The sequence below is a fragment of the Garra rufa genome, chromosome 12 (assembly GCF_049309525.1).
Source record: "Garra rufa chromosome 12, GarRuf1.0, whole genome shotgun sequence".
Lineage (NCBI taxonomy): Eukaryota > Metazoa > Chordata > Actinopteri > Cypriniformes > Cyprinidae > Garra > Garra rufa.
Genome location: NC_133372.1, coordinates 37,094,285 through 37,112,145, shown reverse-complemented (window position 1 = coordinate 37,112,145; position 17,861 = coordinate 37,094,285). Strand labels below are relative to the sequence as shown.

At 34.0% G+C, this 17,861-nt stretch overlaps 1 protein-coding gene across 1 annotated transcript in view; it reads left to right on the top strand.

The window, feature by feature from the left end:
- ca16b (carbonic anhydrase XVI b) overlaps nucleotides 1-17,861 on the top strand; it is a 134,276-nt gene that overhangs the window by 72,776 nt on the left and 43,639 nt on the right. Inside the window, exons 4-8 of the mRNA XM_073851284.1 lie at nucleotides 497-645; nucleotides 6,261-6,356; nucleotides 11,808-11,874; nucleotides 13,744-13,901; nucleotides 16,792-16,987. Of these exons, the coding sequence (XP_073707385.1) occupies nucleotides 497-645; nucleotides 6,261-6,356; nucleotides 11,808-11,874; nucleotides 13,744-13,901; nucleotides 16,792-16,987 (666 nt within the window). The remainder of the gene's footprint in view (nucleotides 1-496; nucleotides 646-6,260; nucleotides 6,357-11,807; nucleotides 11,875-13,743; nucleotides 13,902-16,791; nucleotides 16,988-17,861) is intronic.

Genomic DNA, 17,861 nt, shown 5'->3' with positions numbered 1-17,861 from the left:
GTTGCATATGAGTCCCTTAGTTGTCTTCAGTGTGAAAAGATGGATCTTAAAATCATACAGTCATTTTTGGAAAGGGTTCAGATACACAAAAATGCTGAAAAACCAAAGAGTCTGTGGGAACTGAAAACCTTTTCTGAAGAACAGCAGGCAGTTTAACTGTTCAGGACAAACAAGGGACTCATGAACAATTATCACTGAACAAAATGTGGATCATTCAGGTAACAACACAGTATTAAGAATCAAGTGTATGTAAACTTTTGAACTGGGTCATTTTTTATAAATTAAACTATTATTTTCTCTTGTGGACTGTATGTAAATGACTTTATGTAAATATCTTATTCAGATCAGTAATAAAAAAACAAAACAAAAAACATGCATTTTCTATGATTCCTCTTATTTTGGTAAAATTATTAACATTTTGCAGATTCTGCAGGGTGCGTGTAAACTATTTCTAAAAGTATTTCACTCTCTCGTCTGGTCTTCTTTTTCATTCCAGTGTCTATTGCTCTGAAGAATGATTACTTTGTGAGAGGAGCCGGCCTACCGGGACGCTTCAAAGCGGAGAAGGTGGAGTTTCACTGGGGCAGCACCAATGGGTCAGCTGGTTCTGAGCACAGTATCAATGGAAAGAAGTTTCCAGTAGAGGTGAGTGTGTCCATAAGTACGTCAATTACACTCAGAAAAATCATCAGTTCCACATCCTTATGAATGCAAGTTTAAGAGTCTTTCGGTGTGTTGGTGCCATTAGTACAGCTCTGGAAATTTGATCAATATCTCAAATATCTCATAAACAAAGAAAAATGTTGTGCCTGGTGCCAAAAGTCCTGGAGGCCTGAAGGAATCCATTGTGTCTTTACAAAATCCTGTTCACAGCAGTCCTTGTGTCATTAAACCACCCACTTTCACATTTAAAAAATCTCATTAGGAGTGGATTTTAGACGAGGAGGATAACGTTACTAAATGGGTTTCTTCAATAAAGTTCAAGGATTCCACCTTGACTTGAGCAGGTTGAAAGTGGTGTACTAATCTGCACTAATTGAAGAACCTCTCAATGAAACTGGGATCAATGTTTTTTTATTGACTTGATGGTGCGGCAGCTATATTTCACAGAAGAGCAAGGATATTTGGCTTCCTTCTTGTCTCAGGGTGTTATCTTTTAAAATTATTTGAGTTCTGGTCTTCTTCACCAGTTTATCTATAAAAGGTGGAATTGTTTCTATTCAGTACGATTTCAATTGTTGTAATAATTATTTTAGATATTTTATAATTATTTTGTAATAGTGCTATAATGCATGTAATAGTGTGTCTGTGTGACCCTGGACCACAAAATCAGTCATAAGGGTACATTTTTTTAAAATTGGCATTTACACATCACCTGAAAGCTGAATACAGAAGCTTTCCATTGATGTATGGTTTGTTAGGACAATATTTGGATGAGATACAACTATTTGAAAATCTAGAATCTTAGGGTGCATAAAAATCTAAATATTGAGAAAATCGTCGAAAGTTGTCCAAATGAAGTCTTCAGCAGTGCATGTTACTAATCAAAAATTAAGTTTTGATATATTTACTGTAGGAAATTTACTAAATATCTTCATAGAACATGATCTTTACTAAATATCCTAAAGATTTTTGGCATGTAAGAAAAATCAATATTTTTTTGACCCATACAATGTATTTTTGGCTATTGCTTCAAATATACCAGTGCCACTTAAGACTGGTTTTGTGGTCCAGGGTCACACACACATATATATTATTATTTTTGTTATTTATGTTTTCTAAATTTTGTGGATATGAGAAAAGAAGTACTGAGCTTTAGTGCTCATTTCAGTCAACAATGCAAAGCCCTAAATCTTTAATTAAATCGTATTCCTTTTTATGCTTTGCAGGGCACCTTTACTTGTTTTCGACAACCTTACAGTTCCAAAAGTGTCTCTTTTGCCTTGCAAATATTGTGTTTTGTAATATTAGTTTTAGCTCTTGATTGTAAACCGTCTCTGTTCGCCCTTGAAACACTGGATGCACATTCAAGTTTGAGAACTAGGTGCAAGAAACACTGTACACTGCAATCATTTTTCGTTTTAAGATTTCTGAGAAAATTAATGCACCACTGGATTCAAGTTAAATATCGTTATGTAATCATCACACATTATATGCAGGAGCATGTTAAGTCGAGTGTATGCTGGCCTTTTTTGTTTCCGCACATGGTTTCTGTCCCATTTTGATTCATTAGCTGAACGTGTTTGTGCTCTGCTTTACTTTTGGTCACCATAAACTCTGTATTGGCTCTTGGAAGAAGCTAATTGGCTAATGAGGTTTAGTGATAAATGAGTAATATATTTCCCTCTGTGAAGACACAATAAATGGACACCATTAAAGTCAGTGATTTAAAAGAGGCCTGAAGGAGACTGATTGGTTTTCATTAAAGACTTTACCTTTATTCTTTCTTCTCTTTATTAGCGCTTTAATTCATTGTCCACCCCTTCTGACATTGTCTGGTCTTAATTACTTTGTTTAGAGGTTAGTTTTCTGTACGTAGCTTTTGCCTGAAATGCCCTGGGTTCCTTTGACATGTCTGTTGCCTTGCCAAGGGTGTACCAGTCTCCCTTACAGAAATAGCTTTTTTATTTAATTCCATTTCATTTTGGTATTCGAACAAGGTCAAAATATCCTCAGAGTAAAAATGAAGCCTAAATTCTTGAGGCAAACCCTACTGGCATTTATCCATGATCTAGCAGTATTTCTTTTCTATCAATACAGTGTCTACACAACAACAATTTGGAGGATGGGAAAGCGAAATCATTTGTATTCATCAGTCCAAGTTTGTTGGAAATTAGCTGGCACCGAGGTCAGACGACCTGGGCTGGCTCCACCTCTCTGGCAGCGCTTTCTCATTAGACGAATCGACTTCGCTCTATAAATCCCATTTTACACAGAAATACAACTGATGTGTATCCGTACGCCGCCGGATAGCCGCTAAGCATTATCTAGCAATTTAAAACCCAAATGCACTGAAGCCGGAGACTGAGAAGAGATGCATCCAATTATCTCTTGACGACTTCTGTTGACCTCTGGCTCAAAACTGGCACAGTAAATTAAACTACAACAGCAATAATGTTAATTTTATTTTTTGCCCTTTTTACCACTTTTATTACTGTTGCTTGCCAAGGCAAGCATCAGCATTAGTATTTAAATAAACTCTTAACCCAAGGTATTAAACTTTGGCACATACTGCTTGCATTACAGATGTTAACCCTGTAAAGCCTGACGTGAAAATCAATTTTTGAAAACAGTTTATTGAAACATTAGATCAAGTGTTGGTTTAAAATATTAAAAAAGTGCAGATTCAGTACATAAGGCTTTTATGGCTTATATAGTGTGATTTAGTGAGAATATAGAGCTTGATCAGAGGCCCAAAGTGAGAAAAAAATGTATAAAATGTGACCCTGGACCGCAAAACCTGTCTTAAGTAGCATGGGTATATTTGTAGAAATAGCCAAAAATACATTGTATGGGTCAAAATTATTGATTTTTCTTAGGTAAACATTGTTCAATCAAGATATTTCGTAAATTTCCTACTGTAAATGTATCAAAACTTTTTGATCAGTAATATGCATTGCTAAGAACTTCATTTGGACAACTTTAAAGGCAGTTTTCTCAATGTGTTATTGTTTTAAACCCCTTAGATTCCAGATTTTCAAATACTTGTATCTAAACCAAATATTGTCCCATCCTAACAAACCATACATCAATGGAAAGCTTACATATCCAGCTGTCAGATGGTATATAAATCTCAATTTCAAAAAATTGACCCTTTTGACTGGTTTTGTGGTCCAGGGTCACAAATTTGGTAAAGACAACTCACTTCTCAAATCAATAAGAGAACAGATTACATATAATAAATGTATATAAATAACAGTTGTCACTCTGTATCTCCCAAAAATGTCTTAATATGATATTAAATGCTTTTTTGATTAGTTGTTTCAGTCTAATAATTAAATATTTCGTAGTAAATATACATGTGCACCACAACAGACATGTTTAGAAATATAATAAAAGGCCTTTTACTTGCTAAAAAGTAAGAGGTATCAGTCAGAGGGCAAACTGCATTCAGAAGATTTTTTGCAACAGGATTTTCAGCAAACTTTTGATCATGCTGATAATTCAAAGGCCTTGGGTTCATGTGTCAGATATGTATGTATGTGTGTATATATATATATATATATATATATATATATATATATATATATATATATATATATATATATATATATATATATATATTGTAGGCTTTATAGGGTTAATCGAATTTCACATCATGCATCTTTTTGAGGAGGAATATATTTCATTTTTAAGTCATCTGGCTTGTGTTTTTTGTTTGGATGATTATAAAACAAGTGAGCAAATCCATATACACTTCCAGTCATAAGGTTTTGAACAGTCAAATTTTTAATGTTTTTAAAAAGCCGCTTCTGCTCACCAAGCCTGCATTTATTTGATCCAAAGTAAGCAAAAACTGAAATATTTTAACAATTTAAATTTTTACTATTAAATTAAACTATTAAATTTTTTTATCTGAATTTTAGCATCATTACTCCAGTCACATGATCCTTCAGAAATCATTCTAATATTGTGATTTGCTGCTCAAAAAACATTTATTATTATTTATTATTATGTTAAAAACAGCTGAGTAGAATGTTTTCAAGCTTCTTTGATGAATAGAAAGCTCAGAAAGAACAGCATTCATCAGAAATAGAAATCTTTTGTAACAATAATTTTGATCCATTTAAAGCACCCTTGCTAAATAAAAATATTAATTTCTATAATTGATTTCCCAAAAACAAGCAAAAAATGTATACTGACTTTTGACAGCTTTTGAAAGGTATAGTAAATAAAAACAAAACTTACGAAAGCTTTTCATTTCAAATAAATGCTGATCTTTTGATCTTTCTATTTATCAAAGAATCATGAAAAATGTATTCAACTGTTTTAAATATTGATATTGATAATAATAATAATAATATGAAAAATGTTTCTTGAACAGCAAATGATTTCTGATGGATTATGTGACACTGAAGACTGGAGTAATGATGCTGAAAATTTAGCTTTCATTACTGGAATAAATTACATTTTAAAATATGTTTAAATGGAAAACAGCTATTTTAAATGGTAAAAATATTTCTGAATTTTTGGTGAGCAAAAGAGGCTTCTTTAAAAAAAAAACATTAAAAATCTTATTAAAAAACTTTTGACTGGTAGTGTACCTACTATAAATTCATATCAAGGTATCAGAGTGTTAGTATGCAACTACACAGAAAGTGCTAAAAACCACCCATAACACATTAGCAACAACATAACAGCAATATAGCATCTTTTACAGGCCAATACTAAACCTGTCACCTGTTTTTAATGTATTTTGTGCCATATACTTTACCATAGCAAATTTGTCTAGCTTCAAAAAGTTTAGCATTGTTTTCTCTTTTCCTGTCAGAACAGACTGCCGCCCGTCAGTTGAAAACCAGTGGTCTAAAATGAGAGCTTGCTATTTTTCATACATGCATCATTAAATGACCAGGGAAATGTGCTAAAGCGAAGTCTACAATGTAAAATGAAGAGAGAACAACATCGTCAGGCAAATAATGTTGGCGCGCGAAAGGCTGCCAGAGAATAAGCTCAATTGGAACGTGATTGTCATAGCGAGGCTTAATCTTATTCCCTGCATTTCAACGATCTCTTTCACGATTGCTCAGCTGCTGTGAGCTTTGACATGCCATTCATCCCGCTTTCCTTTTTTCTTCCTCTCTCTCTCTTTGTACGATCGTCCCTGTTTTTTCAGCAATAGTAGATTTAGCATTTATTTGACACATGGCACTTTGTGCGTTTGTTCAGAGACAATGTTTAAGGCAACAAAGACACGTTGTTTATTGCGCCGCGCCGAGGGGATTTGCTTCTGAGGTTCGCTTTCTTCCTAAATCCGTCCTCGGAGAGAAAGCGTATAATCCTTAGTTGTCTCAGATGTCAAAATGTGGAGTGATGAGAGAAGTAGGATATGACAGATATGCAGTTATTGTGCGTGTGAAGATGATAAGAGGAATATCAATTCGTAAGGATTTGACAGCATACTGTACCAATTTCGATACCACAATGCATTGTGTTTACCAAACAGGAAAGTCAAAGCAGAACATTAGTGTGAGCCGTTTCATACCCTGTCAAATAAGAATGCGGTTATAAAACCATGTTCTCATCTCTTTGCCTCATAGATGCAGATTTATTTCTACAATTCAGATGATTTTGACAGTCTGAGCACCGCCATAAAGGAGAGACGAATCATCGCCGCCATGGCTGTCTTCTTTCAGGTGAAGATCTTCTTTGATTTTTTTTTTTTTTTTCCAGTGTTTACCAGCCCCTGAAATAGAGCTTGTGGTACCAGAGTCAGAGAGAAAGAGACTAAAAACATCAGATGGATTTGGTTTGGGCCCATGTAGCCCCAGGGTCTATTTTCTCCATTAGCAACAGGTAGAAGAAAGCGCAGACATCTTCTGCTGCCCTCTAGCCATCTTTCCCTCTTGCTCTTCTCACAGTATCATAGAATAAACTAGCTTCTTGCTTCAGTTTCAAAGAATAATGAGAGTCCATGGGGCAAGACATTGCAATAGGATAAAAGTTGAAGTACGACTAAACTGCTTTAGAAGTGTAGCTGCAAGACTTTGCGAGTGACTGGCATGAAGAAGTGGCCTGCTAACCATGTCTGTTCAAAGGTTCATGCAATCTTTGTTCAATAATGAACATGTAAATAACTACGTATTCTGACGAGAAAGAATTTTGAGCTACAGGCAAAAGAAGTGAAAAATGTTTGGGGTTTTTATTAAAATGAGTTCATTAAGCCTTTTTCTAGTGATCCCAATGCTTCAAATAGTAATTAAATGAGATTCACACAAACATAATCTGTTATGTCTTACATGGACGTTTAGTTAATGGTTGGGGAAAAATCTGATGTGTAACATTATATTAAATCCATGCATTACAGTTGGTCTTGAAGGATTATTCCACTTCTAGAATAAAAACTTCCTGATAATTTACTCACCCCCATGCCATCCAAGGTTTTCATGTCTTTCTTTCTTCAGTCGCAAAGAAATTCATTTTTTTTAAGGAAAACATTCCAGGACTTCAATGGTGCTCAACGAATTGAAGGTTAAAAATGCAGCTTCAGAGGGCTCTAAATGATCCCAGTCGAAGAATAAGGGTCTTATCTAGCGAAACAATTGGTCATTTTCTTTTAATATTTCCAATTAATATTTACACACTTTTTAAAGGTCCCATATTGTACACATTTCTGGAGGTTTATTTTAGTTGTTGATGTCCTTAAGAATATATATTTGCGGTATAAGTGCCAAAATCCATCTCAATATATTTTTACAGCTCCTTTTTTAGGAGCTCTGTCAAAAACAGGTCGATTTTGGCCCATCTAATTAATATTCATGAGCCTCTCTTCTGATTGGCCTGTTGTTTTCTGAGTGACGCACAGCCAGGCCAATCACAGGGAACTACGGTCATGTATGCTTTAGCCGAGCCCAGAGCCATAGAGAGAGCCTAGCCTGCTGATACTCAACAGGATATTTCAGAATGATCATTAATGTTTTTTCTTTTTCAAACACCGAATGCAGTAAGCTACATAACTGTTGCTTCAGTAAAGCCCCTTTCACAATGCGCTCTGATTCTGGAAAATTACGGGAACGAGCGCCGTGTGAACAAAAGCCAGAACCATAAAGGCAGTTTTGTAGTGATGATGCACGTTATCATGCGACTCTTCACGACGAAAAAATACGTGCAAAGTGGAATGAAGCGGCGATCGGGCAGAGCCAGCTCCGCACTATCAGCGCTGAAGCACAGTTTGTTCAGGTTAGTTTCAGTTTAGTGAAACGTACGCGTCGCATTACATCTCACATCCAAACGTCACATGTCTTTATGGGTTGTGTGTAAAGCACGCACAGATTCCGGAAAACAACTGTGAATGAACCAAATCAAACAACTCCGGAACAAATCATGGGACACATTATCCGTCGCTGTGTGAAAGAGGCTGAAGTTGACGTGCCAGTGGTCTCTTATATTCACGTTGTTCTGAAGCCTGTGAAGAATGTAGGACGATTTTAATGTTGGAGGAGAAAGTGAGATGGGAGTTTTCCGACATACCCTAACTGTCTTGAACCAGAATACACAGAGTTCACGCAGAGCTAGACAAGATGAACATTTAGGGTTAAAAAGTATATAAATTGTAATTTCTTTTTAGAAAATAACTGATTGTTTTTGATTATTTGTGTAGAGCCCGTTGAAGCTGTTTTGAAACTGCATTTTTAACCTTAGATCTGTTGAGCACCAGAGAAAGTCTACTATATGGAGAAAAATCCTGGAATGTTTACCTCAAAAAAACGTAATTTCTTTGCGACTAAAGAAAGAAAGACATGAACATCTTGGATGACATGGGGGTGAATAAATGATCAGGATTTTTTTTTATTGGAATATTAATGTTAATCAAACATTAAAAGAAAAGACACAATCACTCACTGCTCTTAATTAGAGCCTGCTGTTTGTTTGTGTCTTTGTTCTTATTTTTAATGACAAAGATAATTACAAAAAACATTATTGGGATTAATAATAAAGTAATTATTATTAAGAAATTAATTAGAGAAAAATATGCAACGTTGCTTGGTGATTTTACTTTCGAATCTTCAAAAAACTTTAACTCGAATTTTCTCAAAATCAACTCTGCCGACTCTATCGCTTTCAAACTGCATTTTTTGTCCGATTCCAGCAAGTCTTATATAATTTTGAAGGTATTTCAATGGAGGATGTGAATAAAAAGAACTCATTTTTGAAAATGTGCTCAGTCCGTCTCATTTTGCTGGAACGGGTCACATATATCTCTAATAGTTCAGTATATTAGGGGCATTAATGTGGTTTCTAATGGATAAATGTCTGATTATGCAGGCCCAGATGGAAAATCAAAGTAAAGTCTGCAGATTTTTGTGGAAAATCTGCAGACTTTATTTTGGTTTTTCCATCTGGCTCTGAATAATCAGACATTTATCCTCTAGAGAAGTAGTTTGACCACTGAAAGAATGATTTAGACAACTTAACAGCTAATACAACACAAATTTTAGTGTTCACAAAATATTTTTTTAAATGTTTTTAAAAATCTCTTCTGCTTACCAAAACGGTATAAAAAATACAGTAATATTGTAAGATATAATTATAATTTAAGATAACAGTTTTCCTTTTTAATATGTTTTACAGTTTATTTATTCCAGTGATGGCAAAGATGAATTTTCAGCATTATTATTCCAGTCTTCAGTGTCACAAGATTTTTTAGAAATCACTCTATTTTGCAGATTTGGAGCTCAAAAACTATTATTATTGTCAGTGTTGAAAACTGTTTTTTGTCGATTTTTTGTGGAAACTGTGATGCATTTCAGGGTTCATTGATGAATAGAAAGTTGAAATGAACAACATTTATATGAAATAGACATCTTTATTCACAATTTAATGTGAATAAAAGTATTACTTTCTTTAAGAATATATATATTTTACTAACCCCAAACATTTGAACAGTATTGTAGAAAACTTTACATAAATGCTTAAAGGAATAAAAAAATTCTGTCATGAATTACTCACCCTCATCTCATTCCAGTCCTGTAAGATGTGTTCTGACCCTGCATAGACAGCAATGCAGCTACAACATTCAAAGCTAGTAAGGTAGTAAGCACGTTCATAAAATTGTATCTGTTGTATCTGTGATTCAACCTTAATTTTAGGAAGCTACAAGAATACTTTTTTGTGCGCAAAACTGTGTCAGTCTTCAAAGTGCGTGAATATAGTTGTTATTTTTGTTTTCTTTCCTTCATAAAATTAAGGTTGAACGACCAATGTCACATGGACTATAATAACGATGTCCTCCCTACCTTTCTGGGTCTTGAACGGTCTTGCTGTCTATACAGGGTCGGAAAACTCTCCGATTTCATCAAAAATATTTTAATTTGTGTTCTGAAGATGAACAAAGCTCTTAAAGGGGTCATGGGAATCATGGGTGATTCTTTAGGGTCTTAATGAGAAGTCCATCACATACTTTGGTTAAAATGTCTCAATGGTGTAAAAACCCATCTTTTTACCTAGTCAAAATCAGCCCTTTTTAGAGCGAGTTAATCTGTTGCATGTTCCTTTAAATGCTAATGAGCTCTGCTTGCCCTGCCCCTCTCTGCCATAGGATGACGAGCCGTAATGTTTACTTTAGCCATGATTAGCTGCGAAACTTGCATATTATTAAAAAAGGCAATTTGAAAAGATACATAAAAACCCTTATAATCACTTCTGCTGTGGGTGAAGCTGCATTACGAATGATTCACACGAACATAGACGCATAGGTAGATCTGGATCGGTGGTTTCCTTTCAAAAACGAAAGTAATCCTCTGCATCTTCAGCGGCTCAAATGTCGGGAATAAATGACGACTGCTATGTTCATTATTACATCCAACAACAGAACACCTCAATCGCTCAATCTGAGACATTCTTGTCTTTCCCCTGCACCTGAGTCGACACAATGGCGATCAGAGTCGGACTGTTTCAGTTTGGTGAGGGCGGGTCTAAGGTAAAGAAGCTGATTTAAAAAAAAGGGATATTACTTTTAAAGATTAAAAAAATACCACTAGGTGGATTTTTATCATTGTAGGGTGGTCAACACACATTAATGTTCAAACAACATGTAAAAGTGAGTTTAGCATCCGATGATCCCTTTAAGGGTTTGGAACGACATGAGGTGAGTAAATGATGACAGAATTTTTATTTTTTGAGTGATCCCTTGCTTCATAGACCTCCATTATAATTGCATTACCACAAATGTTTTTCATTAGTTTTTACAAACAGAAAGACGAGTTGAAGGAAGTGACATAACAAAGCAAAAACATATACCATTATGCTCCTACCAGCATTGTCTCCTGTTTATTTTCACTTTTCCTTCTTTTCTAACTGTGACAAATGTGCTTATTGAGGGTGAAAATGCCACATTATCCACGGTTTTCTTAATGAGTCGAGCCAAAAAGGAAGATTTGTGGTGCACAGCCTCAGTATTCAGAGATGTCATATGAATGTATAGAGAAAAATAGGCTTAACAGGTCAGCGTGATGATCCGTGGAAATAACATAAGCTTTTTTGCAGAGCGGCACCGCATTCATTCACAACATGCTTCGCACACTCACATACAGGAGGTTTTTACTCACCTTAACTAATGTGACAAGCCTATTCTTCACTCTGAAACTGGAACGCAGGTGCGTCCTATGTTTATCCATTGTCAAACGGTGAAAGAATAACCTACGTCGGTGGACTTAAACTCTTTCGCCCACATGTGACAGCGTTATGGCTTACCGCTATTAGTGCTTAGACGAATGGTGTCATGTGGAGTGTGACATGTCCGTTCCTGGGGGTTTTATATAGTTAATCGATGTGGAGTTCCTGTATTGGTGGTTCCCATGGGCTCTTTTATTGCCACCTAGTTCAACCAAATGAATCCTCAGAGAGCACAAGTGAGTATATTTCATCTCTGACCTGAATGAGCTTCTCCATCAACCTGAATAAAAGGTGCTTATGTCAGCGTGCTCTAGTTTTTACCGTTGCGTAAGCAGAGAACATGAGAAAACTTATGTTCGATAATAGCAGGATTTAAATGCAGCTCATCTTTTTTGTGTTTCTTTAGAGACGTACATAGAGAAACTGAATAATCGCTGATATTGTGTATTATTTGTCTGTTTGTTTTTTTCTAGGTGGCAAAGAAAGACAATATCGCAGCTGAGCCTATCATCACAGGTCTCAAACGGGTAGTCCATCACGGTAAATGCTGCCATATACACGGCTTTCGGAATGTACAATTATAATAAAATGAAATAAAAACAAATAAATGTAATAAATAATAAAAACAGAGCAACCTAGCACTAAAGATGTTCTTTTTTATTTTTTTATTTTTTATCTAGAACAATTTTTTGCTGTATATACAATTCCTGTGTTGGTTATATGGCTCTTTGGAGATTAAAAAGGTCATAGTGTTGCAATAGCTTCTTCAGAACAACATATTACTTCTAATAGAAAGTAGAAGTTTTCTAGGTTCTTTAAAGAGAATAGACAGTTTTCTAAAAGAATCATAAATTACAATAAGGTCTTTTTTGGAATCAAGAACATGGACTCATATAACAATAACAAACTGAATGTGAATTTTAAATGGTCTTTTTAAATAAAAGAACTTCTGTGAAAATTTTAGGAATATTTATTTTAGGAATAAATAAATGTTTCGAGAATAAAGTCAAAATGCTATTTGCATGCTATAGGCTATACTCTCAAAATATTTAATACTTTAATGTCTATGATTTAAATTCTCTAAACATTGACTTTATTCTCGTATTATTTTGTCTGTATTCTCGTAACATTTCAACTGTATTCTTGAAACATTTCGACTTTGTTCTCTGAATATTTCGGCTTTATTCTAATAGTATTTGGACTTTATTCTTATAATAACTCGACTTTATTCTCTATGTTGGAACTTTTATTTTTGATTTAAATTCTTAAACATTTCAACTTTATTCTTGAAACATTTTGACTTTATTCTCTGAATATTTCGGCTTTATTCTAATAGTAATTTGGACTTTATTCTCGTAGTATTTCAACTTTATTCTCATAATATTTCAAATTTATTCTCATAATATTTCAACTTTATTCTCTATATTGTAACTTTAATTTATGATTTAAATTCTCTAAACATTTTGACTTTATTCTCTAAACATTTCGACTTTATTCTCTGAATACTTCGGCTTTATTCTAATAGTATTTGGACTTTATTCTCGTAATATTTCAACTTTATTCTCATAATATTTAAACTTTATTCTCTATATTGTACCTTGAATTTATGATTAAAATTCTCGAAACATTTCAACTTTATTCTCTGAATATTTTGGCTTTATTCTAATAGTATTTGGACTTTATTCTTATATTTAGACTTTATTCTCTGTATTGTAACTTTAATTTCTACGATTTAAATTATTGACACATTTCAACTTTATTCTCAAAACATTTCAACTTTATTCTCTGAATATTTCGGCTTTATTCTAATAGTATTTGGACTTTATTCTTATATTTAGACTTTATTCTCTGTATTGTAACTTTAATTTCTACGATTTAAATTATTGACACATTTCAACTTTATTCTCAAAACATTTCAACTTTATTCTCTGAATATTTCGGCTTTATTCTAATAGTATTTCGACTTTATTCTTGTAATTTTAACTTGATTCTCACAATATTATGACTTAAATCTTGTAATCTTTTTTATTTTATTTTACGTAGCACTAAATCACTGTCATAAAAGAACTGTATTTATTTGAAAGGATTTTTTTTTTTACGTTTAAAAGGTCTTTACTGTTACTTCTGAGCAATTCTTTGTGTTTTTTGCGCAATAAAAGCATTTATTTCTTTAAAAAAAATCTGATCCCAAACTTTTCAGCCACAACTGTTTTTCAGAAACTTGCCCACCACGTTACAGTCTAGAAATAAAGAGAAAGCTGAGCAGATGCTTTTATTTCTAAATACCCGAGGATCTAACAATAAGAATAAAATGTCACCAAAACTTGAGGCACCTTAGAGTGCTTCAGTAAGGCTTCATAAGATGTCCTTCAGTCTTGCAGTGTTTATTCTATGTCTTTTATTTAACAGAGAAGGAAACAAATCTTGGTCCGTTCATACTGAGGGATCTATTGCCATCATCCTTGGGAAGTTATTACCGCTACACCGGCTCACTCACAACGCCTCCCTGCAGTAAAGTCGTGGAGTGGATCATCTTCAGTCGACCTGTTTACCTGTCCTACCACCAGGTTGGCAAAACACACACACACACACACACACACACACACACACACACACACACACACACACACACACACACACACACACACAGACACACATAATCATGCTTACATGCACTTCACATTCATATGAACATGTATCACCTCCAGCTGTGTGCACTATGCTTGAAATTGGCTCGCGTTCATTCTCCTGTATCATATTCGAACCATCTGCAAGCAAGCACTCAAACACAAACAGACAATATTACACTAGCAATGTGACTCATCTGCTGTGTGCTCAAATGTTCCTGGAAATGAGACGGTTCAGAAGATTTACTAAACAAGTTCATTTCTAAACAAAGCCATGTGTGTGTATATGTATATATGTGTTGTGTATATATAGCATCTTTACACTCTATATAATGAAGTGGTGCTGATTTTCACCAGTAATGGTGCTTTTTCAAAAATCATTCTACGGATGCACATTGTTAGTATACGCGTTTGTTTTTTACAATAAAAATACAGTAAATTGTTCATTTAAATAATAATACATATATTATTATAATAATTTTAAATAAATAATTATATATGCACTACCAGTCAAAAGTTTTTTGGACAGTAAGATTTTTAATTATTTATAATTGCATTTATTTGATCCAAAATACAGCAAAAGCAGTAATATTGCGAAATATTTTTACTATTTAAAATAACTGCTTTCTATTTGAATATATTTTAAAATGTAATATATTCCTGTGATCAAAGCTACATTTTCAGCATCATTACTCCAGTCTTTAGCATCACATGATCATTCAAAAATATTTCTTGAACAGCAAATCAGAATATTAGAATGATTAATTATTATTATTATCAATATTTTTATTGGAAAGAAATTATAGAAATGAATACTATTATTTAGCAATGATGCTTTAAATTGATCAAAAATAATTATAAAGACGTTTATAATGTTACAAAGGATTTCTATTTCAGATAAATGCTGTTCTTCTGAACTCTCTATTCGTTAAAGAAACCTGAAAGAAATTCTACTCAGCTGTTTTCAACATATTAATAATAACTATTTTGAGCAGCAAATCAGATTATTAGAATGATTTCTGAAATATCATGTGACTGGAGTAATGATGCTAAAAATTCAGTTTTGAAATCACAAGAATAAATTACATTTTAAAATATATTCAAATAGAAAACTGTTATTTTAAAAAGTAAAAAATATTTCAAAATTTTTGCTGTTTTTTTGTACTTTGGATTAAATAAATACAGGTTTGCTGAGCAGAAGACTTTAAAAGAGTTAAAAAAAACATTTTTAAAACATAAAAACCTTACTGTTCAAAAACTTTTTACTGTTAGTGTAAAATTTATAATAAAATATAAATAAATAATGTATTAAGTGTTATTATTATTTTAAATGTATAATAAAAATACTGATACGTGTATAAAACATTATTTTCGTGATTTACTTATTTACGTAATATTGTTAAGTAGTAGTTAGTAGTAGTAATAATAATAATAATAATATATATATATATATATATATATATATATATTAGTGGTGGGCATAGATTAATTTTTTTAATCTAGATTAATCTAGATTAAATCTTGAAATTAATCTAGATTAATCTAGATTAAAATGGCTAATTTGAATTCTTCTGAAAGCATTCAGAATATGTGTGCTACCCAAATAATGACTAAAAGTAAGTCTTTGAGAACGGGTTTCTCAAGCCAGGTGGCGCATTAGACCAGGCGCTCATCTCCTGTTTCCAAAATGCATTACAAACTGCTTGACAATTGCATTTAAAACACAATTAACTATACAAACTTGTGTAACCAAGTACTTCTGCGCAAAAGGCTGTACGACGTGCGCGTTCCCGTAAAATATACAGGCGCGCGGGTATGGATAGCCTATCTGCGTGCATCTTACAAAAAACTGCGTTGATTTTAGAAGCGTCAATTCAGTTGTTGCATATAGTATAATGTCTTTATTTCGGGATTATCAAAGTAAATTATAACTCAAACTTGAGATTTTACTGGGGCACAGCAGATTTTCACTGAGGCACGTGCCCCAGTAAAAAGGGTCTAGCAACGCACACACCTGCCCTGAAGCGGCTTCATAACTGCATCCATGTCTGCGCGTCTCATTTGATGTGGTAATTTCACAGAAGTTGAAGACTCGTTCTCGCCCCCTACATTGCAATTCAACTAGATATCCGTCATCCGCGCTAAAATATCAAAGTGAAAGTCATCATATCTTGCGTAGTTTAGACCCAGCTCCCAACCCAACTTTGAGAATAGATTAACGGCGATATTTTTTTTATCGCGCGATATGAGTCTCACGTTAACGCAGCACGTTAACGCCGATAACGGCCCACCACTAATATATATATATATATATATATATATATATATATATATATAGCCCACCCCTTAATAATAATTATTATTAATAGCAATATTTTTTTTCAAGAATGTGTTTTTGTGAATGATAAAATGACTATAAATACAATTCTTTTAAAGACTTCTACCCTCCAGTAAAATACTGTAAAAATTTAGTATAATATTTTGCACACTTTTATGTTCATATACGACTGAATGGTTCATTTCACTCTGAATAAATCAACCTCACTCCCAAATCTCTGTCTGGATGTGTGCACAGCTAGCATGGATTAACTTCTGTTCCAGTCTTTTATCTTTTTTTTCTTCCTGCTTCATTCAGTATTACACAGAAGCCACTAAGTCATACCCAGCATGCACCTCTCTCCTTTCTACACCCTTCTTGCCAAAATAAATTGAAAATAAATTCATACATTCCCTTGCAAAGACACACAAAAATGATGAAATGAAATGAAAAATCATGATCAAACTCATGGATAATGTTGTTCTTTGTCTCTCTCTCTCTGTTTGGCTGTAGCTGGAGGCCTTCTACTCCATCTTCACCACAGAACAGCAGGATCATGTGAAGTCCGTGGATTACCTGAGGAATAACCATCGGCCCACTCAAGATCTCGACAGCCGGCAGATCTTCAAATCAGCTCTGATGGATGCTTGGATGCCCGACCTCATGACAGACAGCATGGCCAGTGCTGCAGACTCAGAAATGTCTCGAGGTTTGATGGCTTTCTTCCCAAAAGTGTCCTGATAATACAAATGATACGCCTTTAATAGTCTTCAAAAGGATGCTATCATTAGGATATGGTAACAAGGTCTGTTTCAGGAAATGGTCTTTACGAATATACATTTAGCAGTGGAACTGAAACTATAGTTCAGTTTTATACTTCATAGACGTCTTGTTTGGATTTCTCCTCATTCGTCTCATGCAGAAAGTGCAAAGCTGGTTGTTTTTGGGATATCCATTGCTCTTGAGACAGACTGAATAAATAGGATTTATTAATGCAGCGACTACAGCTCTGAGCCGAGCCAGTAACTGGGGGACGCTGTACTGTGTGCGTTAATGATAGCGTTGTTTTCCTCTCCGGCTGAGGGAATTGATTGCTATTGGTTGTGATGAAGTCGGGAGTGATGCAACACAGCCGAAAGGCGGAATAATCATCATTAATATTCCCTCTAAAAATAAACTCGTACAGATGAACACTGTGTGGCCAAACAGCAGTTCTGGCGTTTTTCGAAGCAAGTGGTTGTGAAAAACCTTTGCAATAGTACGTCTTTTATTTTTTTTCTGTTTCTTTTTCTGTTCTGTTTCATATGCGTTCTTCCATGGCGACTTGAGTAGAGTATACTTTCGTCTGCTTGTTTTCAAAGAATTAGCACAAAATGGTTTTCTTGTGAGAATTATTAGATATGTTAAATTTAGTTTGGTATGATATTATATTGTGTAGCAAGCAACCAAACCAATCTAATGTCCAATGTCCAATTTTTACATCAATTGTAAAAGGATAGCTTTGTTGACCATTAACCATTCTGCCCTGTTACCAAAGTTACCAAAAAAAAATCTAACAAAATGTGTTTTTTCTTCATGGAAAT